The sequence below is a fragment of the Corvus moneduloides genome, chromosome 10 (genome assembly GCF_009650955.1).
Source record: "Corvus moneduloides isolate bCorMon1 chromosome 10, bCorMon1.pri, whole genome shotgun sequence".
Classification (NCBI taxonomy): domain Eukaryota; kingdom Metazoa; phylum Chordata; class Aves; order Passeriformes; family Corvidae; genus Corvus; species Corvus moneduloides.
In genome coordinates, this window is record NC_045485.1 from 18,236,829 (window position 1) to 18,264,290 (window position 27,462).

General features: G+C 48.1%; 4 protein-coding genes across 5 annotated transcripts in view; all 4 read left to right on the forward strand.

Moving 5' to 3' along the window:
• The first annotated feature begins 41 nt into the window (after positions 1–41).
• RPL35A (ribosomal protein L35a) lies at positions 42–3,857 on the forward strand. Its single transcript, XM_032119997.1, has 5 exons — positions 42–126; positions 444–486; positions 1,807–1,959; positions 2,825–2,969; positions 3,801–3,857. Exons 2-5 carry the CDS (start codon positions 476–478, stop codon positions 3,822–3,824), a joined length of 333 nt encoding a protein of 110 aa, XP_031975888.1. The 5' UTR covers positions 42–126; positions 444–475; the 3' UTR covers positions 3,825–3,857.
• Positions 3,858–3,959: 102 nt separating this feature from the next.
• On the forward strand, positions 3,960–7,331 carry LOC116448934. 2 transcript variants are annotated; one of them, XM_032119996.1, is made up of 3 exons: positions 3,960–5,943; positions 6,413–6,546; positions 7,264–7,328. In XM_032119996.1, exons 1-2 carry the CDS (start codon positions 5,388–5,390, stop codon positions 6,517–6,519), a joined length of 663 nt encoding a protein of 220 aa, XP_031975887.1. In that variant the 5' UTR covers positions 3,960–5,387; the 3' UTR covers positions 6,520–6,546; positions 7,264–7,328. The 2 variants fall into 2 exon arrangements, with proteins under 2 accessions (XP_031975887.1, XP_031975886.1); XM_032119995.1 differs by having other exon boundaries at positions 6,413–7,331.
• Positions 7,332–12,766: 5,435 nt separating this feature from the next.
• On the forward strand, positions 12,767–19,524 carry C10H2orf72 (chromosome 10 C2orf72 homolog). Its single transcript, XM_032120275.1, has 3 exons — positions 12,767–13,332; positions 16,340–16,456; positions 17,579–19,524. Exons 1-3 carry the CDS (start codon positions 12,804–12,806, stop codon positions 17,668–17,670), a joined length of 738 nt encoding a protein of 245 aa, XP_031976166.1. The 5' UTR covers positions 12,767–12,803; the 3' UTR covers positions 17,671–19,524.
• Positions 19,525–20,797: 1,273 nt separating this feature from the next.
• The window catches only part of PSMD1 (proteasome 26S subunit, non-ATPase 1), a 63,549-nt gene continuing 56,884 nt past the window's right edge, over positions 20,798–27,462 (forward strand). The window contains exons 1-6 of the mRNA XM_032120271.1: positions 20,798–20,922; positions 23,029–23,072; positions 24,117–24,190; positions 24,435–24,604; positions 25,425–25,630; positions 26,901–27,044. Coding sequence (XP_031976162.1) covers positions 20,907–20,922; positions 23,029–23,072; positions 24,117–24,190; positions 24,435–24,604; positions 25,425–25,630; positions 26,901–27,044 — 654 coding nt within the window. The 5' untranslated portion in view covers positions 20,798–20,906. The remainder of the gene's footprint in view (positions 20,923–23,028; positions 23,073–24,116; positions 24,191–24,434; positions 24,605–25,424; positions 25,631–26,900; positions 27,045–27,462) is intronic.

Consider the following 27,462-nt stretch of genomic DNA (forward strand, 5'->3'; position numbering starts at 1 on the left):
CCCTTCACCGACTCGGTGCCGCCCACTCAGGCAGCGCTCGGGCCGCCTGCGGCGGGTCCTGGCAGCGCGTTTCCCGGCAGGCAGCGCGAGGCGGGTCTCTTTTGCCGCCATATTGGGGCGCTGGGGGTGAGGCCGAGCGGGGCCGAGGGCCGGGAGCGGGGTTGGGGGGTGCCGCCTTCGCTGTGAGGCCGGCGGCGGGCGCGGGGCTCGTGGGACGCGGCGGATGGCGCGGTCCGGGGTGGACACAGGGCGGGATGGCGCCGATGCGCGGTGGATGGTCCCACCGCGGGTCGGGGCCCTGGGCTGGAGCGGGGCTGAGGCGGCTGCGCTGTGGGGGAGCGGAGGGTCCCGGAGCTCTGGGTAGCCCCCGGGTGTTCGGGCTTCCTCTCTCCGGGCCGGGCGGAGATGCCGGCCCGAGGCTTATGGCTGTGTGTCGTTTCCAGGCGTGCCGGGACCGGCTCTGCGGGAGGACACCATGACCGGGAGGTGAGTGAGTGCCTGAGGTGACTCTCGGGTCGCTGCTGTAATGCTGTGGAAGTGTTCCTGAGAGTGTTTGCTGAAGCAGTAGGCAATGAGCAGTGTTCGTGTGGCTGCTCTCGTTTTCCAGGATATCTCCTCTGCCCAGTGTCCTGCTGGGCCCTGTTAAACGCCCATAGTTGTGTGTTGTATTCTGAATTCTCTGCCTTGAGTTGGCTGTAGTTGCTGTTACGATGTGCCACGCTCTCCTTGGCCGGTCAGTAAATGTCAGTATAAAATTGATGGGTTTGTTATCACAGTGTTTGTGAACCTCCAGTGTACAGTAGAGCTCTGACATACACTGTTTCTTTGAGTAAAGGAAGCAACAAGTTTCTCCCTTGAGTAAATTTCCTATTATGCCACCGACTTTACTTAAATTTAAGGATTGAGTTTGTAAATGAAGGGATTAAATCTGAATACTCTTGAGTTGACTGGAGAAGCTGTGGCTGCCCCATCCCTGAAAGTGTTTTAAGGCCGAGCTGGATGGGGCTCTGAGCAGCTTGGTTCAGCGAGAGGTGTCCCTGCCCATGGTAGGGGAGTCAGAACTGGATGGTCTTTAATGTCCCTTCCAGCCCAAACCATTCGGTGATTCTGTGAATCACAGCTTTATGTCTTAGTATTTATCTCTGGAGTTTATCTCCTGTTACATGTGTGGCAGGTAGAACTGGATATCTCATTTGGATCCTGCTGTATCCCAGGACAGGTGGTGGATGCCGTTGGGCCAGATGTGCTGTGTACTCGGGGTGTGGGCAAGTCTTACAATGATTTTACATGGGCAGTGCAGACAGGACTTTGTCCTGAAGAATTGCTGGGGAGTTTGTGCAGTGTCTGTGTCCAGTGGGTGTCAGGCTGTTGCTCTGGCTGTTAAGTCCTTTGAGGCTACAAATCAGGGGCAGTTCATACGTTCTATAACAGTTACTGTGACACAGGAGACTTCCTGTGGTGTGTAGAAAAAAAGCAATGTTTACTCATCAATGTTAGTCGACATTTGGAAACAATATCTGCTAATGCTGAAGCACTTGAAACTTAGTATGGAGCCTGTACTGTAGTGCCAGGAGTTTATGACAAGCAAAAAAATGGAAAGTTCTCATAAATACTTAATGTTCCAGATACTCAGCTTTCCTCTGTTCACTGAATGTCAGGATTTGCAGTGATTTGTAAAAGTCGGGTACTGCCTTTGCTAATTTCTACCGGTATAGAGTTAGTTTCTCCTGAAACAGCCTGTGATTAGTTTTTACTTTTGTTACTTTGGAGTGGATTATAATTTGAAGCTGTTTTCTGTGTTTTTAGGCTGTGGTGCAAGGCCACCTTTGCTGGCTACAAACGTGGCCTCCGAAACCAGCGGGAGCACACGGCCCTTCTGAAAATTGAAGGTGTTTATGCCCGTCAGGAGACAGACTTCTACCTGGGCAAGAGGTGTGCCTATGTGTACAAAGCTAAAAAGTAAGGAATGTTTTATTCTTATGCTGAATTAGCCAATTCCTGTATCAGGTTTTGCAGATGCTAGGACATAATGGTACTATATGATATGTCAGAGAGCAAGTGGGATGAGAAACAAGTTTTGCCTAAGATTGACAAAAACTGAAGGTGGGTTGATAGGGTAAATTGAGGTGGGTGAATTGGTGTTGAGTACTATGAGCTGTTGAGTTACTTAAACAGTAAAATGATTTTGTGAAGCCTGGATGAATTTGTATCCTGACTTTTGTGTGCCATTTTCAGAGCACTGTCTGTTACTTCTGCTCTGCTGCCATTGGTAGAGACCTTGGGAACAGCTGCTTATTTCTTCCACTTCCTTTTTTTTTTTTTCCTTGAGTGCAGTTGTTAGAGTTCAGAATTGCCTTGAATAAAATTGATCAGACTGATAACTTGACCACCATCATTTCCAGCATGGCACGTGGCCCTTCATTTAAGGGAATTTTTGCCATCTATCCCAGTGGCCTGTTCTTCTCCTGCCTTCAGTGTGTATGGAGAAATCTTACAAATAAGGTGTTGGCAATTTCACGTTTTTGATTTTTTGGGTTAATCACATTAGCAAAAGTGTTTTCCAAATTTTTGAGCTTTGTAAGTTATTAATAGTTGTCCAGTGGAGCTTCTGATAAATTACAAGCTGTAATTACCCCTTTGAAATGTACAGTGAAAATCCCAGGCCTGGCAAATTTCATAAGTAAATAAAAGTGAGCATTGGTCAGGTTAAAGATGGCTATGGAACTAAATTATTGATGTGCCTCAAAGAGACCACATTGTCACTGCTGGTGACAGCAGAGCTGTGGCTGCCCTGCTCAGCTGTTCTTCGCCTCCCTTTCCCCAGCAACACGGTAACCCCCGGAGGCAAACCCAACCGGACACGCGTGATCTGGGGGAAGGTGACCCGTGCCCATGGGAACAGTGGCATGGTTCGTGCCAAGTTCCGCTCCAACCTTCCTGCCAAGGCCATTGGACACAGAATCCGGGTGGTAAGTGGATGTGTTTGAGCAACAAGATACTTACTGGCAGGTTTTGAGTGCCTTTTAACTTCCACATAGTATGAGGGAATGTTTGAACTCTGGTTTTGTTCTGCTGCTCTTGGGTGTTCAGCATGGCTCAGTCACTGTTCCTTAGGAGCCTAGAGAGGCTTATTCCTGGCTTCCTGTGCTGAGGGGATTTGTCTCATTGTCAGGGGTTTGTGTGCTTACTCACATTGTGTGGAAAGGCTCTTCAAGTTCCAGGACTCGGCTCCTTTCTAAAGCTGCCAAGCTTGATTTCTTTTCTTCTTTTCTGTTCTGTGTATTTTTGCACCCTTCTACTCCTCTAACTGTTTGATTTTTCTCTTACTCCCAAATGTTTTAACTGAGGACTGTGCCGTCCTGTCCTGGCCACTCCCACCTGCTCCACAGTTGGGATTTTAGCCACAGGGCTTCAGTGAGACTGTCCCTTTAGGTCACTCACCCAGAGTTGCGATGTAATATTTTCTTAGTGATGTTGTCAAAAGGAGTGGTGTAGTCCTTCCTTTCTTTCTCCTGTGCCATAGAAAAAGCACATTAGGAGCAGCACAGATAAATCCTGAAATCCAGAGCTGTGGGAACTCTTGCTGTTGGTGCACAGGAGGGCTGGCTGCCACGGAGTCTGTGCCACCAGCAAAGTGCTGCTGCAAGCTGTTGGGCTTTTCCATTCTCACACCTCTTCTGTGTAAACTGGGGATTGCTTTTATAGCAGTTGAAGAGATCAGTGATCTAGATTGTAACTGCAAAACTTGTGTTTGAAAACAAGATTTCTAACGTGATTCTCTCTGGTTTTGTGTTTTACAGATGCTGTATCCATCTAGGATCTAAATTTTTATTGAAAATAAAATGAAGACTGTTTAACTTTTGTGTATTTCTGGTTTTATCATCTCCACCAATTTAAAGAGACTTCTTCTTTCTCAGTAGTGTATCAGAGCTGACAGCACAGAGAGAGACACTAAATCCTAGCAGGTGCAAAGCCTATCTCACATCTCAAAATAGTAGTTCTGGTAGAATCCCAAATAATGAGCCCCTGTGTACCTGGGCAGCACATGTGCCTGTAGTGTCTGCTCTGTGTAGGTTATTTAAACGCATTTTCATCTCACATGGCTCTGTAGTGCCCAAGTGTTAATGCTGGTTTCCTGGCCAGCCTTACTCCCAGCATGTCATGTGGGGCAGTTAAGCATCTTCACAGCACTTTCATAATTCTTCCAGGCTTGTTGAACAAGAAGGTGGTGAAAAACGAATTTAATGTCTTGAAGTGTGAGGCTCAGAGTTTCTTATCTCTGAAAATTCCCCACAAAATACTGGGTAGTTTGAAGGGAGGTTTAAGGCAGGTGCAGGTTGTCATGGTTGTTGCTGATGTCACAGTCCCAAAATGACCTGTGGCTGCCCTATGAGGGCGGTTCCAAGTGCTCCATGTAGTTCCATTATTTTCAATGCATCCCTAGTGGGTCAGGCAGGTGAGTCTGTTGGCTCAACCATACCTTGAGCCCACTCCAGTGCAGTCCTTCCTTCCCAGGGGATGAGAGCTTCCTTCTCCCTGCCTGGCGCTGCTGCCAGTGTGTGTCAGGGAGCCCTCTGAGCTGCTGGCTTTGCACATCTCTTGCTGTGAGTGGGTATTTCACAGCTAATCCTCTTCCTTCTGAAAGAGGTGGAGTAGTTGTGTGGGCAGAATACATTGTTGGGTAAATCAAAACTTTATTTTGAATTGGAATTTAAAAACTTGACCCAGCTACTCAGCTTTGGTATAGAAATCATTTTGCTGGACTTCAAGATCTAATCCTGCTGCCACTGCTGTCCTTCACAGCAGGAGGGCCCTTGCCATGGAAAGCTGCAATTGTTTAACGTGGAGAAAAACTGCAGCTTATGGGATGTTGGGCCAGGTCAAGTAGGGCTTTTACTCCTCCACAACTACCAACAGGTTGGACACATAGGTTTCAAGGAAGGATGGATGGAATTTTCAGCTTTATGCATTACAGATGAAGGAGGAGAAAATGTAGTAAGCAAAGTGGACTGTAATAACAGGCCGGTAGGCCTGTGGTCACTATCATATAGTTGGATTTTGCTGATGAGATGGTAGTAAGTCCTTTTGAGTTTGATACAAGGTGCCCAAAATTATGTAATCCTCCCTTCTCTGTCATCTCTTTCTACTGTACCGGACTGCCGAGGTACAAAGGCTCTGGAAGGTCCAACCCAAATAGCATGTGGCTGCAATTTGTGAATCTTTGTAGCAAAACTCTGCTATTTTACATTCATTTGGTCCCACCAAACGCAGCATTGGCTGCTCAGAGCAGCAGGTGGTGCCTGTTTTGAACCTGTGTTGCACAATTGCCTTTGCTACTTCTACTCCTTTCCCCAGCAGCACAGTAAACTGACGTGTGAGAGGAAGCTATGGCATCAAAGGAGCCGGTCTCCTTTGTGGACAGAACCACCTGGGATTTCCTCAACTTACTGGACATGCTGGGGAGCCGGAATGGACGGGTGGGTGTGATGGAGGTGGACCATGCCGATTCAAGAGCTCCCTCATTGCTGGTGGATTTTACCCGGGACCTGTGTGGCACAGGGGACATCAAGCACAAACAGCAGGCAGAGAGTGAGGGAAAGGAAGAAGAGGATATGGTTCCGCCACATCTGATTTTTATGCTATGGCAAGCCAGTGTGTTGAAAAGGCTCATGCAGTGGGATCACCTGGAGGAGGCTGTCCGGGATGTGAGGAACCTCCTCCCCTGCCTGCCGGACGTGCTGGTGCTTGTGATGATCCGTCCTGACTCCCAGGAGCAGCTGGACCAGGCAGTGAGAGCGCTGAGGAGAATGCAGTGCGTGCTGGATGGGGCCCTGCAACTGACCGTGGAGACTGCAATCTACAGCCCAGGCCAGCCTGGAGGTGTCCTGGAGGCAAAGAGAGCTGCCTGTAGGGCACTGAGAGAAGCCTTGAACTGCCATGAAGGTAACCCAGTAACACTGCTAAACACAGGGGTGAGGGATACAAAAACGTGCTCAGGACAGAGTCTGAGGGATGGTGTAGACGGAAGTGGTGCTTGTTGACTGGTTCAGGTACAAGAGGGAAGACAAGCTGGACCTTGCAGGCAATATGAGCCAGAAATGAGAATGAGTGTTTATATGCTGGGATGGGGATGGATAATGTGTCTGAGCCAAGTGTGTGCCCTTTTCCAAGTCAGATGGTGTTAACTCTTCTTGCCCCAAAACACAAGTGGCAATGGAAATGCTGCCCTGTGTAAGAGCTGCAGCTCTGAGTCACTGCTGGGGCTTTCTGTGATGATGGTAACAGTGCCATGGTTTCACTGACTCTGAGTTCTTCATTGAAGGGACTTTCCAACCTTTTTGGGTGGCCACAGGCCTTAGCTGTGAAAGGATGGTGCTGGGTGGTGGTCTATCATTTGTGTTTCCTCCCCTAGAAATCGACTCCCAGGAGCCATTCATTATTTCACTCCCAGAGCTCAGATACTGCCGAGTTCTGCCTGAACGTAGGCAAGAGAAGGTGTCAAAGACAGATGGAGAATGAATTCCCTTGGGCAGCAGAACCTGTCAGGTTGGTTTTAGCACTGTCCTGCTGGATGTCCCTTTGCAGATCACTTCCTGGTCCCTTGCTTGTCTGCCCAGGCCTTTTGCATGAATGAGAGTCAGTGTGTGGCTGCTGCCAGAAGGGGACGCTGCGCCCTCAGCATCACACTGTCCTTGCCACAAAACTGAGTTCTTTCCTGCATTGGCTGAACAATCTGCCCCGGGAAAGTTTTATCAAAAATCAGAGTTTCTTCTTTGTATTAAATGCCTTGCTGGATTATCAAAATGTCCCTAAGAAACCTGTCCCTAAGAAAACAGCTGTCAGCAAAGAGAGAATCAGAGCAGGCCAGAGGCCTCTAGATTTTAAACTGTCCCAAAACTGAAACAGTGAGAGAAACTCAAGACTAAGGCCTAAGACCATGTTTTCCCAGGAGAACCTGGGTGCAGGAGTCTGTGGTACATGGTTCCCATCAGCAAAAAAGCTCCTGAAACTCCCCAGAGTTCTTTATAGCAGGGAGTTGACCTTACGTCAAGTGGGTACACATCCAGCAGATTGAATTACTGGGATGGATTATTTTGGATGGGAGGAACTGTGGGAGCACTAGATTATTTTTAAATCAAATTACCCACATAATACCTGAACTCATTTCCCATCCTCTTTGGGCATGGCAAAGCACTATAGGTAGCTGCATCTTTTTGCATTGGGAGTTTATATATCTATTTTTTTCTCTGGTGTTTTTTGTAGATCTTTTGTCATCCTAAGATCTTCCTTACCATCAAAAGAAGGATTAAACACCTGATATTTATCTCATTCCTCTGTGTCTGTGTGTATCTATAAGCTTTTTTATATCTAAGACTGTGAAACTTACTGAAGCTGCAGGTTTGTAAAGAACCACTCAGAAGGGATGGGATTCGAGGGTGGTATGGATCCTGTAAACCAATGTTTGTCAGAGAAAGGATCCTCCAGGTTATTTTTCAAATATGGGTTCTTTCCACATCCTTAAGGATGTGGCTTTAAGAAGCAAAACAACCTTGCTCTAAGTGTTTGGGTGGTGCTGGTGTTTGGCAGACTTTTGGATGAGGTGACCCAATTGCTCTGTTGATGAAGAGACTTTCCACGAGCATTTCCATGAGATGAATTCTGCCTCTCGTTGCTGAGGACACTGGGTTTTGGGTTTTGGGTCAAGCTAATGAAGAAATAGTTCTCTTTAGTCGAAGCAAGACGTGCAGTTCAGGCTGTTTGTGAGTGAAAAAGGTTTGGCTTTAAAAGATCATCATATTAGGACATCACTAAAGCAAAAAGCCACAATGAGATTCTGTGTCTATTATTTCCTGTAGCATCTGAAACACACAGATAACCACCCAAATCCAGCCATAGTCTACACAGCTCTCAAGTTTCTCCCCTGGCAGCATGTTTGTACTGTGTCTAGGCACTTCTGTGCAGGGTGATGTGGGGCACTGTCAAGGTGAAGGGGGGGAAAAAACTCTGAGATGTGGCTGAAATCCTGGCTAGAACTTGGGAGCACAGGAATGCCCTGCAAGGGCAAGTGATGTAGCCACAGGGATGTGTGGCTGGGACAATGAGGAGTGTGGTCACCCAGAGAGCTGAGGAGGAGAGGAGGCAGAAGGCTATCTGTGGGTGCTCTCAAGCTGCACCCTTGCTGCATTCTCCACTTAATCCTGGGTGGATACACAGAAGTCTTAGGGTGCCCTGTAGTGTACCAGAAGGGCCCCTTTGTGGCCTCTTTCAGGGCTGTCAAACCAGGCAGATCCACACTGACCTGCTCTGCTGATTCCAGCAATGCCAGGGAAGCTGATGGATCTGCCCTTTGCCTTTGTAAAAGGGAGCAGTTCTGAGAACCTGGGAGCTTGGCCATGCCAAGAAGGGGCTTTGTGAGGAGCAGGTAGGAGAATGCACGAGGCAGGGTGAGGGAGGCAGGAGAGCCTGTGTCTGTGTGCAGTGGTCCCACCTATTGGCCCCCAGCTTGGTGAGGTCTGAGGTGACTTTTAAGAGGTGCTGCAAAAGTGCAGAAAATCCTTGCTGTTGGTATCAAAGGCATGTGTGTACTGGGAAAGAATGGAGACTGGTGGCTGTGAACAGCTAGTCCTGGGTCGTGTTGTCAAAACAAAGGCAAGGATTCAGCTGAGGCTCTGGCAGGGCAGCCAGGAAAAAGGCCAGAAGAGGCAACTTAGTCCTTGGGTCTGATTTCATACTGAATGCCAGTTCTTTAACATCTTCCAGGGGAGGATCCAAGATTGGAATAGGCTGATGGGCAGCCTCCATGCATGGAAGGCCATCCCTCCTATTGTGTGATCAGGACTGACCAACACTTTGGGGTCTCTGCACATGGCCCTGTGCCAAGCTTCCATCCTCCTCTTCAGCCATACCTTCCTATGCCCCTCTGCCATCCAGAAAGGGATGGTGACTCAAAGAAACATGAGGAAACATAGGACAACTACAGAGATGGGCAACTTTCAGAGGGAACAGAATTTTGGAGAAAAGAGGCAAGACAAAAGTTTGAGGTTCCCCATCAGGAAGCCAGGCTGTGTCCCAGCCATGAGGTGGCAGGGACTTCCCAGCTTTATTTGCTTATGGTGTGTAACCTCTGCTGAGTGGAGCCCAGAGGGGTGTGATGACTTGGATGGATCCAGGCCAGGGCTGAGCTGGTACAGGCTGCCATGGGATGAAAACTGGGGCTGCCTCAGCTGGTCCTGGAGGTGGCTGGGTCTGGGATGAGGGGACCTGGATCAGAACAATGTGACCATAGAGTCTGGATTCAGTTGTGACTGAACTTGTCACAGAAAGGGTTCATGTCTGGTTTTATACAAAGTTCAAGCTCCAGTGGGTGAAAAGTGGGAAGGGGTTTGGGTTCAGGGGCTGGTAAGATTGAGGGGAGGTTGGGGCAGGTCAGTGGAGGAAATAGGAAGAGCCATGGAGGAGTGAACAGGAGGCAGGCTAGAAGGGAATCAGTGGGACTGGGATGTTGGAGGCAGGAGTGGGGTTTGGAGTATTTTCTTCTCTTGCAGTTACCTCCTCTACTACTTCTCTGGGGAACTCAGAAAGGTCTCCATGGATGAAGAGCTCAGCGAGTGCTGGTGCCCTGCAGCAATGCCTGGGTAGTGCTATACAAGTAAAGCAGATGCTTTCCAGCATCTAGTAAGGATGTGTTTTTCAAAGTAATAATTGAAGCAAGTTTGGAGAATAGATCAGTGGAAGAGCAAATGTGCAAAGGTTTGTTGAGACTTAGCTTGTCTGCAGCCAGTCCCAGCTCCTAGGTGGCTCAGAGGCTTTTCTAAGTGTCCCTGTGAGCACCAAAGCTGCTGAGAGGAAGAATTTAGGAGCTGGGTTGGGTTTGGACATCAGGCTCAGAACGGCTCCTACAGATTCCTTCTTGCTCATTCAGGCTCTCTGGTCTTCTATCATCAAAACTAGCACAAGAATCCTTTTTCCCTGTCCTCTTTCTACTCTCTTCAGAAGAAAGGTTAATATTACTAAACGCAGGCTCTAATGCAGTGGACCTTTGATTTTGTTTAGGCTTCAAGGCACTACTAATACACATGCCAGACTTTTTTCTCTGAACAAAGCATCTTCACTCCTCCTTTGAAGTCAAAAATGAACAGATGTTGTATCTACTCTGGACAGCTACGGGCATATGTAAGGGATGTGATGACCCTCATTTAGGGCTGTCTGTAGTGATTCTCTACAACTGTGACTATCAGATGGATGTTTGATGGAGTGTCAGATCTTCTAAATACATCTGTGTTTTTGCTCAGATTCCTGACAGGGCTCTGAAGACATTTTGTGGGAGACTACAAATGCTGATGAGCTCATGACTGCCTCTGAACTGTTTTGAGTTTTACCTCTTTAAGTAACACAAAGGGAGATAAAGTTGTATGCATTAGATCTTACCTCTGTTAATGAGTAAAGAAATGTAAACAATGTTGTTTGGGTATTGTGGGTGACGTTCACCTTTCCAACCAGCCTATGCTGGCAGTGGTACATGTGTACCCAAAATTAACTAAACAATTGCAGTGGCCATGAAGAACAGCTCCCAAATACTAGTTTTTAGTAGCTGTGCTGGCAGTTTGAACATTGGGGCTACTGCAAAGAAGTAGCCAGTGGTGTGCCTGAGTTAGGAAGAAAACTCCCAATTTTTTCTATACCTTCTCTGCAAGAATCATCTTCATAAATCTGGGGATTTGCCTGCTAGAAAGCAAACTTCCCAGTGCCTGAGGCATCCTGGCATCTCTAGGCGAGTCACTGGCATAGCGCTGCTCTGAAAGAGCCCTATGAGAGCTGTGCTGTAATGGTCTGCACATCAGTCAGGTTTTAACCAGTACCACCACACCACAGGCTGTGCTGGCAGCTCATGAGAAGTTTAAACACTCTGTGGATCTTGTTGTGGCAGTTTTCCAGAGAGATGACTGTTTCTGGGGGCCAGCACATGTTCCTGTTACCTCCTACTGCTGCTGGCACAACTCATGATGCTGATTATACCCTGGGCTTTCATCCATAGGACCACAAACAGGATTCTGAACAATGAGAAAGAAATCCTTGTAAACACAAAATCTGGGTAACACTAAGGCCAGACCTGGCTGTTAAATTATATCTAACTTTGTAGCCCTCCCATGTTGACAGCTCCTCTCAGGTCTACCACACTGGCATGGAAGCATGGGCTCTTGCAACAATAGATCCTGGTCTTTGGAAGAGGAGCCTAATCTTTCTGTTTTATCTCCCCCACCTTCCCCCTGTCCCGTTTGCTTATCAGCACTTGTCAATGAGTAAGTTACTTTTGCTGGGACCCAGGGCAGAAAGTCTCTCTGAAGCCCTTGTCCATGATGCTGGCCTGGGACAGTGTTTGCTAAGCCTGTCGTAGCTGGGGCAAATGTTTTCCTTAGATTAAAATTGGACCTTCCAGAGCTGCCACACCTCTGTTGTGCCTGGGCACCAGCTTGCGGCACATCCCTTTCTGCTGTGGCTGCTGATCTGCTCAGCTTTGGGGACAGATGGCCATGAGTATAGGCAGGCAGCAGGCATGATGGCTCAGCCACATTTGTGGCATAAGCGTGCCCCAATGCATATATTGGGAATCACTGATCCAGGTCAGGCACATGGATTTTGGCTCTACTTTCACCCCCAGTGCACTCAGAGACTCCTCCACCCATCCCACAAGAGATGGTTTGGCTCCAAAAAGCCTCAGAGAGCAACTGGCCAAGGTGACTCTGGCCGTTTACACCTTTGAGCTGTTTATCCCTTCCCAGGTTCTTGCGATAAGACGTTACCGGTTTGGAGGAGCCTGTTCTGATACGGCATAGGGGAAGTATTTACCACATGCCATGGACTGGAACTTCCCCATGCAAGTGTCAGGGCTGGGCACAGTGGCTTTCATTCACCGTCAGCTGGCAGAGATATGTGTAACAAGTGCCAGCACTGAAGCCCTGACTAAAGCTCTGTACTTATCCCTGGAAACATTTGTGCTTTGATGGGACATAGTGATGCCGATACTTGTGGGTCCGTGTTTGCGGGCTGTGTTTTGCATGGAGGTGGCAGAAGGGAAGTCAAAGCACACTGGCTTGGGAAGAGACTCAGAGATGCAGCGTGTGGTGTGGGGGCTGCACACAAGTGTGCACTTGTGATCAGTGGGGTGGGTATGTCCTTTGAGGGTGTAATTGTTTCCCAAAGTGGAATTGTTTCCAGCTGTGGCTATAGCCTGGCCAGGCTGTGCAGTGGCATAGTGCACATGATGCCAGAGAGGCCACTCCATTGCTGCCCTGGGGTATGAGATGTAACACCATGGGGGCACCTTGGGGATGCATGATCAGCTGCTCTATCACGACCTCGTGTGTGTCCCACTTTGCAGCCACCACAGCCTCTCCTCATCCCCCTCTCACCTTCTGAGCCCCTCCACAGTGCAGTTTTTTGCCTGAATTTTATCAACTCCTGATTGGCAACAAGACCAGCCTGTGCGAGGGCTCTGAGTCTGGTTGTGTGCAGATCCGGGGGCTCTTTAGTACCCTCTCCGCTGTGCCCACCCGGGAGCAGGCAAGGGTTGTTCACCGCGGGGTTGTGCGGGTCTCGGGACGGGACTGGGGCGGATCCTTGACACTCTCTCGCCCCGCTGCTCCTGGGTGTGCGCACGGGGTGTTGCTCTGCCTGGGGGCCGGGGCTGGTGCCCGGGGCTGGTGCAGGGTGGCGGGGCGGGTGCGCGGCAGTGGGCGGTGCGGAGCCGGGGCCGCGGTTAGGGGAGGTGCGGATGCGGGGCCAGAAAGGGCGCACGGCGGGGGATGGCGGCGGCGGAGCTGCAGGAGCTGTGGGCGCTGGTGGAGCGGGCGGGCGGGCGGCGGGCAGTGCTGCTGGTGGCCGAGGTGGCGGAGGGGGCCCCGGCGGCGCCCGCGCTGGTCGCCTTCGCCCGCGACCTCCTGGGCGACGAGACGCCGCGCGCACCGTGCCCGGGTCCGGTGCCGGGGTGCCGGGCGCGGCGGCGGGCGGGCGGCGGGCGGCGAGCGCTGGGAGCGCGGCTGCTGCTGGTGCTGTGCGGCGGCGGGGCGGCGCGGGGCCGCGGGGCGCGGACCCGCCTGCGGGAGGTGGTGCGGGACGTGTGCGGCCGCCTGCCCGCGGGACCGCCGCCCGCCGTCGTGGGCGTCCTGCTGCCTGGAGGAGACGGCGAGGATGCGGCGGTGCTGGACGCGGCTCTGCGGCGGCATTTCCCGGCGCCCGGCACGGTGCAGGCGGCCCGGTACAGCCCGGGCAGCCCCGGCGATTGCCGCGCCGCCGCCTGCCGCGCCCTGCGGGCCGCCCTGCAGCACCCCGCAGGTACCAGGATCGGGGGACCCCTCCCTCCCTCCCTCACCCAGGGGCCGGGGGTTTTTACAGTGGGATTTGCTCCGTTTTCTCGTGGGATCTTCCCCTTCTCAGTGGGATCCTCTGCATCCTAATGGGTTCTGATCTCTCCTCATGGGATCTCCCATGCAATAGGGTCAGGCTTTTCTCATTAGGATCTGACCATTCCTTAGGGGATTTTTTCCTCACCCAATGGGATCTGACTTTTCCCATTGGGATTGGACCACTCACTACTGATGGGATCTTCTCACACACAATCAGATCTGCCTTTCCCCAATGAAATCTTTCATGCTAGTGGGATCAGAGCCTTTCCAATGGGATCAGCCTCTTTCTGATGAGGTTCCCGGTCCTGGCAGCCGGGGACGATAACTTCCCAGCAGTTTGGGAAACACTAGAATAGCTCATGGCTAACACGGATGTGGCAGCTGATAGCTGTGACATTGTGGCTTTCCATGACACGGTGGCCTTCCCATGCCTATGGATGTGTGTTCTTGGGGGAGGCAGGACTGGGATGTGGCCTGTGCTGTAGGGTGCAGGCACGACCTGACCTTCCTGAAGGAGGAAGATGCTTGTGCTGATTTTGCATAATGACTAAGTAACAACAGCAAGTCGTTGTTTGTGTGTAAAACTGTATGTCAGGGTGAGGATGGCAGGATGAAAGGTGCGTGTCAGCCAGGTCTGAGGAACAGCATTTGCCCTGGTGCAAAAGGTGATTCAGGTTTGTGTGTCAACACAGGGTGATGGCAACTGGTGAGATGGTGCGAGCAGAGCCTGCCCAGCTGCCACACAAAACATTTCAATCTTTGGCACTGCTTGTCTTGGGCTGTTTCCCTTCCCTCCTCCCTTAATTTTTTCCCACTTTCACCTTGCTTCCCAGCATTTCCAGGGGCTTGACTGCTTTCCTGTCTCACTGCCTTTACCCTGAGAGATCCTGGCACTTGCCTTCAGCACCACATTGACAGGGTCCTCTGGGATCCCTGGGACATGGGGATGATTGGCTGCAGCTCAGGTGCTTCTTTCCATCAGCTCAGCCCAGAATCCTGGATCTGAACGTTGAGGAGCTTCGAGATGGCTAGGACCCATTATGAAGGCACAGGGCTGTCTTCTCCCACCTCTGTACTAAGACACACACAATCGTCTTTCCAACTTCTCTCCTTTTGCATGCTTTTGTCTTCCTCGCATTGTTCCTGCTGCAAGAATTTCTGGTGTCCTCCCAGACTCCAGTGAATCCTCCAGTTCTGGTCACAGCAGCCTGGTGGGACAGCAGCTGCAGAGGCAGAAAAGCATCCCTGCATACATGACCTTTTTCTCCTTCGGCACATTGCTGGTGCTTGGCTCAGTACATGTGTTTTTGTGGCTGGCTGTGGAGAATGAGGAGCAGGAGGAGGTGGGTTGGGTGTTAGAGCCTGTTTGTGTGTGCTCATTCACTTCTGATGCTGTGCCTGGTGATCTGAGCCATTAAGTGTCCCAGGACCTGTGTGTGTAATGAGGACACTCATCAGCTGCAGGGTTCAGCCTCCGGCAGGGACAGCTTCTTTCCATGCTTCTGTGAGCTTTGCCTCCCAAAATCTCCACGTGGACAGAGGGAGTCCAAGTGTAGCTGTGCCTCCAAAGAGCAGCTGAAACTCCAGGCAGTGCACTGGAGATTTTGTTTGTTGACTGCCAGAAAGACACCGAGCCCTTTAGTGTCGCAATGGCTCAATAAACTGAAGGACGCTGAAGGGGTTTATCATTTGTTATCTGATTAGGAGGTGAAAGGCTGGATGATATTTCAATGGAGTGCTGAACTGCTGCTCTTGGAGACCATATAAAATACGCTGCTGTAGTATTCTACAAGCTGCTGTAGTGTTTTACTATAATGGCTTGAAAGTCTGTAGTAACTTTGTTGTCTTCCAGAATAAATACCATACATCGACTACATGCTCTCTGCAATCTACAAGCAGTTACAGCTGCAGTTTTCAGTGTGCTGCTGTAAGACTGTGTGTCCAGCAGGTCTCCATGAGAGGGAGGAATTGCTTAATAAAGTGGGGAGCAGTAAACAGGTTGATGTGGTTGAAGCTAGGTGACAATGCAAAAGGAAAACTTCCTTCTGTGGGAATTCCCTGTGTCAGTCCCTGGCCTCACCTAGTGTGCCAGCTAAGCTCCTGCCAGATTTCTTGCTCACTCTCAGCTACCACATCCAGGTTGGTTTTAGCAGCGAGGTGGCAAAGAAGAAACTGACACCAGGGACAAACTTTCAGGGTAGCAGAGAGGTTTCAGCCAGATATAATGTACTAGTTTGAAAACAAACCAGTGGGAGGCACCAAGTCAGAATAACAATTTAACAGGAAAATTTTTAAAAAGGCAGAAAACACTGGTTCAAATGGACAGAGTCAGGATACAACCTGACACCCTGTTAGGGTGGTAGTAGCAGTCTGATAAGATGGTGGCTGCAGTCCTCCTGAAGTGGTGGATGTGGTTCTGTTGAAGCAGTGATCCTGTAGAAGGGGTCTGCTCTTCCTTGGAAGGTCCAGTGGTAGCTATGTAGCTCCTGTCCTCTGGGAATCTAGTGGGAAGGTTGTCTGTGGTGTTCGGAATCTCAGATTATATTCAGGATGGAATGCTTGGTTCCTCCTTCTGGGTGGAGCATCTCACAATGTGATGATGAGTCATGAGGCAAGGCATTGATTAGGCTCATGAACAGAAGACAGTTTGGAGGGAGTTATCTATGCAGGAAGGCATTGATGGGCCATTAACAGAAAGTCCCGAGGGAGGAGGCAAGGAAACACTGCCCCACCTGGTTTCAACAGCTCATGAGGATGGTAATAGAATACACTGCAATCCAGGACATACAAGGATTGCCAGGAATTGCTCTGTACTTTCTAGTGGTGGGCTTCGTGGAGTGGACCTGGTTTTGTTGCAAGGCTCATGGAGGGAGAGGTGGGGAAGCAGCAGGGCTGACCTGCTACCAGTCTGAACTCATCTTCTCTGCTTTATTCAGAAGACATGAAAGACAGGGAGAGGTGGAGGCTCCCATCCTTCTTGCAGTGCATTTCTTGGAACCAGAGGAGCTGGAGAAAAGATTATAAAGCAAAAGCTGAAAACAACATTCATGAAGGTATGCCCAGCTTCCTCCCCTGTACTCTGCTGTGATTGTCAGAAATTGCTCATTATTCCCTGGTGTCCAAACCCCTTGCTGGTAACCTCTTTCAGCTATTTCCAGTTCTGCAGTTGACCTCACTTCCCTTTAGCCCAAACCTGAAGACAACCAGCACATCTAGCTGCTTTGTTGCCATCTCCTTTTTTTCTGACCTTTTGCTTGTCTAAATGAAACCATGCTGGGTCCAGTGCCCAAATACACCCCTGGAAGCACTGCTGAACTCAGCTGCATTTTGCTTGAGTGTTTGAAAGCAGAACTACTGTCTAAGCAATGAATTGGAAGCACCCTGATACTATGTGATGTTTTCTGCAAACATGGTTGGAAGGAGGGTTCCCAAACCATTTGCCGTTGAGGCTGGCAGAGAGAAGGGAGAGGGCAGTCAGCTGTGGGGTCCCCGATTCTAAAGGAAATTGTTCAGGTAATGCATAGCACAGCATTCAGCCTTTGTGCACAGTGATTTTCTTTTTGCAGAAGTGCCTCATGCAGGAGGCTTCAAGGAGTGTGGTGCGGAGATCCAGATTGTATTATGAAGCACAAAGAGGAGGGAAAGCTCCTTCACTGTAAAAATAATAGAATGTTATATTTTCACTTGAAACCAACTGCCTGACCACTTCAGGGCTGACCAGATGTTAAAGGATGTTATTAAGGGCCTTGTCCGAATGCCTCTTAAATACATAAAATCCTTAAAGAGCATAAGAGTCAGACAAAACAACTGAAATGCCCAATTTATGCAGCTTTGAGACATGTGAGACCCACTCTCTGTGGTAAGAAAACCGAAGTGCCTGATCTTGCTGTCAGTGCCAGGCAGGTGATACCCTGTGGCCATGGAACTTGTTCTGAGATTGCTGAGACTTCGGGAGGCCAGGAGCTGGGCCCTGTGCTCCTTTGCTCTATTTGCTGAAGCAATGTTGAGTTTGTAAAACAAAATGAAAATCAGTTTTGAAAAAAAATCAGCTGTGCTTAGGTTGTGAGTATGTATCAATTGCTTCAGCCCATGCTTTCTTGTCGTCTTAAGTAGCATTTTCCAGGAGGAGGGGTTTTCTGTTCAGGTCTCCCTTGACCTCTCTCTGCTCCCTGCAGATGACCTGCAGGACCCTGAGGAAGAAGTGGCTCTGGCCAGCCTGTCCCCCAATGGAAACTGCGAAGAAGCTGCTGGAGGCACAGGCACCTAGAGGTGCCAGGCATCGAGCACAGTCCAAATTCCAGATCTGCACAGTGGATTTGGAGCAGTGGGAAGAGGAGCTGGTGCAGGCCCTTTCCTCCAAGGACCCACAGCTCCAGGGAAAAGCTGCTTGGCTGAACTCATCAGGGTCTTCTGCAGCTGCCAACAGCCCCTGGGGTCTGTGCCAAAGAGCCATTCCCTGCTGTGCCCTGCTGCCCCGGGGCACCTGGAGCTGCTGCTGGCCACTTGGCTTCTGAGAAGCCCTTTGGGGATGTATCCCATATCCCATACCCTGACGTTGGGACTTTGAGTGTGAAATGCAGCCACCTGTTTGAAGAATGAGGAATGTTTTCTCACTCTGAGCAAAGTTCCCTGCTGAGGCTGCTGGAGCTGGCCTCCCTGGCAGACTGATTCTGCTGCCTTGTTTTCCTGCTTCATTGGCGCTTGGAAGTTCCCACCCTCTTTGTGATCAGGAGGAAAAAAAAAAAAAAAGACAAAAAAAAGTAACACAGTGGCTTGGAGACTGCAGTGGGACTGAATGTGAGCTCTCGGATCTACGAGCTACTGGAAAGCTTGAGTGTAACAGTGTAACATGAAGAATGCAGTAACAGCCCAGCTTGGGTAGCAAGAATAACATAAAAGATACTGACAGTAATGGCATCTAGAGCAGAGTGGGGTTTGGGAGCAGGGTCTGTCCCTTTGGCTTGTCCTGGTGCTCAAAGACTGACTGAAGGACTGCCTGGGTTGGAGGGGTGGCAGGTGGGCACTAAGGTGTGGCTGGTGCTCGATGGGGCTACAGGAGAGGGCCATCTTATCTGGGACATCTCCACAGGCGTGGTGGCACACCTTGGAGTGGCCTGCAGCACAAGAAGATGTGCCTGTTTCATAAATAAATGTAAAAGTACAAAAATTATCTATTTAAATATTTCCAAAGGGCTGCCTGTAGCCTGTGGGGAAACACAATTAACTACAAATCCTTGGTTTATGGGGAATATTACTCTAATGCTAAGAATATCTTTTAAATTCTTTATGCAACATAAAACAGGTCTTGTTTGAGCACAAGCTGCTGGGTTTTGTTTGGGGCTGGCTTTCCTTTAGTAGTTTCCTCCAGCTCAGATCAGAAACTTCAACCTGCCTACCTCGTCTCTGGGTTAATTGCCGAAGTACATCCTCAGTGCATGTCTGTCCTCTCTCTGGCTCCTTTTTTCCCACTGGCAGCTGAAGTGTCTGGAGTCCTGCCAGCTCCGGCCAGCACTCTCTCAGCAGTTTGCCTTTGGCATTCCTCTTGCTCTTACCTGGAGCAGAGGATGCTGCTCTGCAGAGAGGGCACTGACCCATTCTCCTTCCAGCCTCCAGGATTTCTGTAGGATTTCTGTACTGATGACCTGAAAATACAAACATAGCCAAGTGACTTGGTGTGAGTGGCTGTATTCCTGATCCCAGGTTTCAGCACCGAGCACTCAGTGCATCTTGGCAAGATGAAGGTTCCCTCCTGCTCCATCCCTGCACAGCCCAGGTCGCTGGGCAGGTCTGTATTTCCCAATAAAGCCCTGGGTTAGGTGGGTCCAGCAGGACTTGCCAGTAGGAATCTGTTTTCTTGCAACATTTGGCCTTTGCTGCCAGGAATTCACCAATGAAGAGGTCGCCCAAGAGCACAAATGGGCAGTTAAACCTCCCTGAGTGCTGCAAATCCACTGGATTTATTTACTGGTAATTTTTAGGTAAATCATGCAAGTTTACCCTTGCAAGGAAATTTGTGAAAGTGGATGAACTGCCTGGGTTTTAGGAGGTGTGAGCAAGAACATATTTCACCAAAAGTGTTGTTTTTCTTTGACTGAGGAATAAAAGGGACTTAAATACTTTATTTTTCTCTTTTCTTTTTTCACTATCTGTGCACTTGGAGGTATAAGCAGATAGTTTTACATGTTTAATTGATTGAATAATCTAAGGGCATTGTTATGTGCTTGTTGTAAAGAATAAAGACATTTCTTAATTGGAATGTGCTTATTTGTTTGCCATGGTGTTATCCTTAAAAAAACATTATGCATGGCTTACCTCATATTTATCTTGGTTTGAAAAAACTGGATATTGGGATGGGATGGGATGGAATTGAAGTGACCCCAGCGTCTGATATGCAGAAGATCAGCAGAACTGAGTGCAGCCCAGGTGGGGCAATGGAGAAGGCTGGAGATCTTCCCAGTTATCCAAGAGTGCAGCAGCCCCTCTCGGTGTTGTGGGTAGGGCTCTGATAAGCTTTCATTAATAACTTTAATTAATAACTTTCACTAACTGATACCATTATGCATCCTCAAAGAATTCAAGCCCTTCAGAGGAGTTTTTTCCTGTTCGGTAGCAACAAGGAGAAGTGAATCCTGCTGAGATCTGGGCACTTTGGTCTCTTGTGTAGCATCGTTGCTCCTGAGCTGGACTTTCCCTGGTGCAAATCCACCAGCCTGTGTGTCCCATCTGTCCATACCAGAACCAAAGCAGGAGCCAAAAAACTCCACACTCCTCCACAACTGGGGCACTGTCAGATCCGTGTCTGTGCGGATCTGGACACTGCCCTATGCTCTGACGTGATGGATGGGGTCTGTCAGACTCATCTCCACCTGTGCTTCCCTTTTAAGGGACAAATGGGGTTGGGAGGGTGAGGCCTTTCCCCATGGAAATGTGAGAGGAGTCGGGGCCCGCAGAGGCGTTAAATCCATGAGATAAAACCGCTGATGCCTGTACTGCCACGGGACACGCTGTGCCCCCAAAGATGCCCCTCTCCCCCCATTGCGGGCGGCCTGTCCGGGCGGGGGAAGCAGCCGCTTCTGTGGGCACGGCGCAAACACGGGCACCGGCGGGGGCACTCGTGGGGAACTCACAGCTCCGGCCCCGCGGCCCCGCTCGCCCAGTGGTGTGGGGTTTGCGCCGCGGGAGGCCGTGAGGAGCCCGCGGGGGCTGTGGCGGAGCCGTGAGGCTCGCGGGGCGTCTGTGAGGGGCCGAGGACGGTACGAGGCCCCCGGCAGCAGGGCTGCCCCGCTCCTGCCTGCCTTTTTCTCCGCCGTCCCGCGCAGGCGATCACACGGGCACCTCTCCCGGGCGCAGCGCAGAGCCGCCGGAAGAGGCCCTTGGCAGCACTTCCGGGCCGGGCAGCGGCGGCGGCGGCGGCACCGCGGTTGGGCCGGACCGGATCCGACCCGACCCCCCGGACCCTTCGGACCTTTCCGACCCCCCCTCCGAGGGCAGCCGGGTGGCATCATGATCACTTCGGCCGGTGAGGCAGCGGCGCGGGGCGGCGTTGTCAGCCCGGATTTCGCTGAGTCAGGGCCGTGACTGGGCACCGCCGCAGCTCCGCGGAGCCGCCCGTCACGGGGCTCCCCGGCCCCGCTTACCCCCGGACAGCAGAGAGAGGCCGCCCTGGTGCCCAGCGGACCGGCACGACCGGCTTTTGAAGCCCGCTGCCGTGTCCGTCTCCTGGCGCTGTCTCAGGAGGGCTCCGGTGGCTTTGGGGGTCCCCGGGCAGCGGTGCCGGGACCCCGCGGTGTGAGCGGGAGGGTTCAGCTGCGTTTTCGGTGTAAAACCAGAGGGCTCTCGGGAGGCGCAGCAGGGACTTGAGAGGGGGAAGAGGAAGGAGTCTGGAGTTCAGAAACGCAAATGCCTTGCAGAGGAAACGTCAGTCTAAGGAATGCACGATAATGAAGCGTATGAGGAATTGGATGTTACGCAGTGTTTGTGCATCTGTGAGGAACTTGATAGTGTAAAAAAGTATGGGAAGTATTTCTAGAAATACTCAGGCCAGAAATTAACATGCAGCTGGTTGTGGCTTGGCGAGAGAAATAGTGCAGAGGGTTACAGTGTCCAGGTAACTTTCTCTTCGTGAACGCTTTGCTTTGTTTAAGTCTTTATTTTGATGGAGGAAAAGTAGGAATTCGTTTTAGAGGCATTAAAAAAATGTAAAAAGGCTATGTTGGAGCAAGGTATGCAGGCAGTGTGTAAGAGTGAGATTGCTTCCTCCTCATAGATTAGGTAAATGGAGGAACTTATTTAAAATAATAATAGTAATAGTAATAATAAACAAAGCAAACATTTGGTGTAGAGATACAGAAAACAGCTGGAAGGAGCACAGTGGGATGGCTGCTGAATCTGCCTTCTTTGCCTAAGAGCCAGATTCATGTTCCTTCAATTCCTGTTACTGATGGATGTGTGTCTAACCTGTTTTTTAAAAACAATCCCTGATAAGGGAGGTTCTGCGACTTCATTAGGCAAAGGAATAAATGTGTTTCTGTGAGAAAACTTTTCATATCATCAAACCTCATTCTTTGAGGCTTCACTAAAGTTTAGTCTTACTGTTCCTGTTCATATCTGACACAAAGATCAACTTACTCCCTTCCTGCTGGCAGCTGCCCTGAACTCTGCACCTTTCCCAGGTTTCTGTAGACCAGCCAGTTACAAGGCTCTAGCCACCGTTCAGGAGCTGACTGCCAGAGCTCCCTGTTCTTTCTGCCCAGCTCTAAACACACTGGTTTGCTCGTGACTCAAACACAGTGCCCAGCACTGGGCACAGGGTCTGGCCAGTGGGTGCCAAGGAGAGGGAAGGTGCCTCATGCATCTGCCAAGAACTGCTCTCACTTACACGTCTGTGTGAGGTTTGGTTCTCTGCCTCTCACTGCAGCTAAATTATATTATTGATGATATTTCATCTTAACCCTCTGTACTCTTCAGATTCTATATTTGTACATTTTGGTTTGGACCTGCACATGCACCTTTTAGATTTGTCAAGATCTTTTGGAAGCCCCATTCAGCCCTCCATAAGCTTGCTGGCCTTTCCAGTTTCATGTGGTTTTCTCAGATTTAAAGAGGTTGTCAAGCTGTACAACAGATTAAAGATTTAAAGCAGTGAATTGTGTTGGATTTTGATCAGATCATATTCCAACCCTTTCTGTTGCATCTTTGGAGTCTGACAATGAAACAACCTATCCTTGTGCTTCAGATTGAGCTCCTGTGAGCCTCTCAGTCGTGTCAGTTAAACAATATTTCTGTAGCTGTTTATACAAATGTTCTGGGACAGCATCAGGAGTCTTGCTAAATCTGTGAGGTACAACATCTCCTATGCATGAGGCCAGTTTCCTTGGCATGAAAAAATTCTGTTTTCTCTAAGAATGATCATGTTTTATAAAGAATGTGCTTTTTCAGTTATAAATTCTGAACTATTTTACATCATTTAATACAAACTTGAGTCTGATCTTTGAAGTTTTATACTTAAGATTTAAAATCAGCATTCCAGCCACAACCTTCTTTCCTGTTCTGTTGGATTTGAACTAAATGACAAGCTTACTTTTGATACAGAGAGACCAGAATTAACTATGATTTTGTTTTTCAGCTGGAATTATCTCTCTTCTGGATGAAGAAGAGCCACAGCTCAAGGTAGGCTCTTACATCTGAGAGAAAATAACAGCAAATGCGTTACTTGGAGAGCTTAAAATCAAAAAGGAGCAGATCTCAGTAATTTATGGTTGGACAGCAACAGATGGGCACCAAATTGTGCCTGAAAGCTGAAAGAAAGGGCTTAAATAAATGGTAACAGATTGTAAACTTCCTTGTTTTGAACATGGATCAAACTGGAACTTCAAATGCAAAAATCTCTATTCATGAAAGCTCCCAGCTCTCTGATGATAATGGGGCTTTGTAACTTAAAATTATTCCAGAGACTGCATTTTGAAAATTCAAAGCTGAAGAACATCTCAAGTTTTTAGAATAATTTAATCAATGTAGAACAAAATCACAGTTACAGTTTTCACTTTGGAAAAAATCACAGTAGTAGTATGAGAAGAAAATAGCAACACAGTCTTTCCAGTGCACGGAGGGTGTGAATCCACAGAACACCGACACTCAAAGTGGTGGTATGTTGATGGTTGCCAATTATTTGAAAGGTGGCCCCTTTTAGGAGGGGAAGGTGCACTTTTTAATATTTGTAATCCCTAGTTGTTTTTCTTGGATACAGACATAGGTAGTGATGGATCCGAATGATCCCTGCTTTTGCTGTGAACTGATTATAAGTGGGCTGATTCCACTCTGGTTTGTTTATCAGCTGAAGTACTGTGGCCATATAAATAGAGTTGGCTGGTGTAGACTGCAGGCTGATTCCATGTGCTACACAGAGGTCGTCACAAAGACTTTGAAATCTCTGTATTTCAGGGAATTTAATCTATCAGACACATCAGCCAGTCATTCATCACAGAGAGGCCATGGGAAGGAATGCTTGAGTTGTCTTACCTGTTAAGTGAACAGCTCTTTATTTGCAAAGGACTTGCAAAGATTAGTGAATGCTCACAAAGATCTTTTAAAATAGAATTTGCTGTTGAAATGGGTCGGTGTTCATGATATCCATCCTAGAATGTACTTTATTTTTACTGAGGAAAGGTGGTAAATGCATTCTCAATGTAATATAACTTTTTTATTTTTTGGTAGGAGTTTGCTCTTCACAAGTTGAATGCTGTTGTCAATGACTTCTGGGCAGAGATCTCTGAGTCAGTGGACAAAATGTAAGAGAAGACACTTAATGCTGCTTAAAAAGAACGTGACATACGAAGTGGATGTAGTTCTAGTTTCTTGACAATGGCTAGTACAGCATGTAGCTCCATATTTCCTAGAAAGCACTAATGTGTGGGGATGTGGGGTTGGAGCTGTGGTCCCAGAGATGCAAGTTCAGTCAAGCCTGTACTTGTCATGTGGTCTTAAAGAGATCTGAGCACACAGAGCTGATGTTCTTCTCTCTCTCCTCTGCAGTGAAGTTCTCTATGAAGATGAGGGCTTTCGGAGCCGCCAGTTTGCTGCTCTGGTTGCTTCTAAAGTTTTTTACCATCTGGGAGCCTTTGAGGAATCCCTGAACTATGCCCTGGGAGCTGGTGATCTCTTCAATGTCAATGACAACTCAGAATATGTGGAGACGATCATTGGTAAAAAACTGCTGCTGCGAAAAAGAAGCTCTTGTGTTGTCAAAGCTGCTGTAACTTTAAAATTTTACTTGGTGTAGTTTTTTTCTCTGTATTTTTCTTGGTGTCTTTGTGTTCATTTAAACTGACACTGCAGCAAATTTTACCCAGTTTATTTGTACTTTCTTTCTTATGGTTTGGGATTCTGTGATGGAATTGACTTGGGAGTTCTGGAATTTTTTTCCTGTTCTTAACCCTTATTCTGTAGTGAATTCCTAATAAGAAAATTTCTTTCGTTGTTTATTGTCCTTTCTCTCATTTGTGTGCTGATGATATTATCAATTTCAGCATGACTTTGAAAATAATTGGCTAGTAAGTGTAGCTACACACCTAACTGAGGGGGACAATTGTGCTTAAGCACCCACAACAGCAAGTCAGCTGTTGACTGCAGGTATAATTTGAATGCCTTTTAAAAATCTCATCTGCTGGATATGATTGACCTGGGCTGGCTTCCAGTCTCCCCAGCTGGTGCTTGCAGTGGAGCTAGGAAGTCTCCTACTGCTGTTTTCTAATTTATTTAACGTGACACTTGAACAGAGATCATATCCTTGGTTTAATTTTTAAAATACCTACTTGATTTCAGCACTAAAACCAGAGTTTATTAGGAGATAATAGAAGTATTTTCCCGTACTCTCTGTATACAGCTACACAAATGTGTAATTTCCCATACACTGTACTTGCTGGTAGAACATGTTCATGCACATGCTGGTCTCTTCACCTGTACAAAACTGCAAAAATCTGGGAACTTGACTATTTCCCCCATATTTATTCATTATCTCTTCAGCAAAATGTATCGACCACTATACCAAGCAGTGTGTGGAGAATGCAGAGCTGCCAGAAGGGGAGAAGAAACCTGTGGATGAGAGGCTAGAAGGGATAGTGAACAAAATGTTCCAGCGGTGCTTGGATGACCACAAGTACAAGCAGGCCATTGGCATTGCTCTGGAGACACGCAGGCTGGACATCTTTGAGAAAACCATCCTTGAGTCGGTATGTGCAAGAGACAGGAGGTGCCTGTAGCTAGGCTTTTCCAGGTATGGATCCAGAAGTCAAGTGCAAGATCCATGTTGCTGTGGAACTTGCCCTGTTTTGTATGAACAGAATAAAAGATCCATTTTATTTAAACTCGGGGGTGTTCAGTTCGACATGTTCATAGAAGGCAGAGCCACTCAGGGCTATCAAGTGTAGGAAGATCCCCCCCCTACCTTTAGGAAATCTTTGAACTACAAGTTGATGGGAAAATATTCGCAGGAAGCTTGGCTATGTGCCCTCCTCTTAAGGTATTCCCTGTCAGCTACTGGCAGAGATACTATACTGGCATAATGTAAGAACAGCTCTTTTATTTAGTTGTGCCTGTCATCTGCTGTAATTCACTCTGGGAAGGGATCCTTAGGGCTGGGTAAGCGATTTATTAATGGCAAGCAAAAGAAGAAACTCCAGTAGCTGGGTGAGCTGCTCTAATTTTCAGTAAGTGTCTGTGTGCAGTCTTAGCTTGCCCTGACTCTGAGGCAGTGCAGCTTGGCTTTAACATCTTTCACTGAGGGTTTAAGGTAAGTCATGTTACTGTTAGTGGCGGTAAGAGGAGGCCTGTAGTCATTTGCAGCAGCTCAGCAGCTGTGTGCAATCTTGTTATGCTGTAGTATCTCAATCATATGCCCGACACATTGCTTGAATCCTTTAAATTTTACTGCTTTTCAGTTTACATCTTCTACATATGTTTGGATGTCTCCCATTTCTGTGTATGAGTGATAATCATAAGGCATCCATCTTGCTTTTTTTGTGCTCTTTGTTGTCCTAAACATTGCATTTACTAACTTGCGAGTTATAAATCCCCCATTTTGAATTACCTTTCTGAGGTCTAGTAACCAAATCTTTTTCTTAGGCTTGATCTTTTCTTGGTGCATGGTTTGTTGTGCTGACATTTTATGTTAGTGCAGTGAATTTCACTGCATTCAAAACCAATTGTTTGAACAAGAAGGGTGAAGGAGAAATAGGTATTGTACTTTTAAGTTAATATTTTGTATGTTTTAACTTCTGAATTAAATATTGGTCCTGCATGTTTTTTATAGTGTTTTTTTTTCTTTAAACTTCAATACACCTGTATATAAGCTTCTCTGGAAATGGGAAAGGAAACTGTGAAGATTTATATGCACATATTTGCTCTGCTTTTTTAAAATAGAAAAGGGGTAGCTTTATTTTCCTTTCTAAATCCTGCTTGTCAGTCTAAACCCATGTTTGATATCCCTGAATTCTATTTCAGAATGATGTTCCTGGGATGCTGGCCTACAGCTTGAAGCTCTGTATGTCTTTGATGCAGAATAAACAGTTTCGTAATAAAGTCTTGAGAGTTCTAGTTAAAATCTACATGAATCTGGAGAAACCAGACTTCATCAATGTGTGCCAGGTAAACTTTTCAAAGTCATGTTTAAAGATAATAAAGTTACTCTTCTTCAGGTATATTTGGCTTGACATCTACCTGTTCTCTGTCTTTCGTTCAGTTAAATGAAATATCTTTTCCTGGTTGCGTGCTTCCAACATATATCAGAGTGAGATCAGCTTGAAAAAGAGATGTAAATATTGCATATTTGGTCAATTTCTAGAGAAAGAAATGCATTCAAAGGCAGCTTGAGGACACAGACAACTCTGACAGAATATTTTAAGCCTATGTAGGGAGTATCAGATGGTAGGTTCACAGCTTGGAATTTTATTTATTTGTCATAAGAACATTTCCAGTGCTTTGTTTTTTTTGGTAAGCCATTGTCTAAAAGTGTTTAGACAACCAGTTGTGAAGTTACTCAGATGTTCTCAGGTCTTTGCCAGTC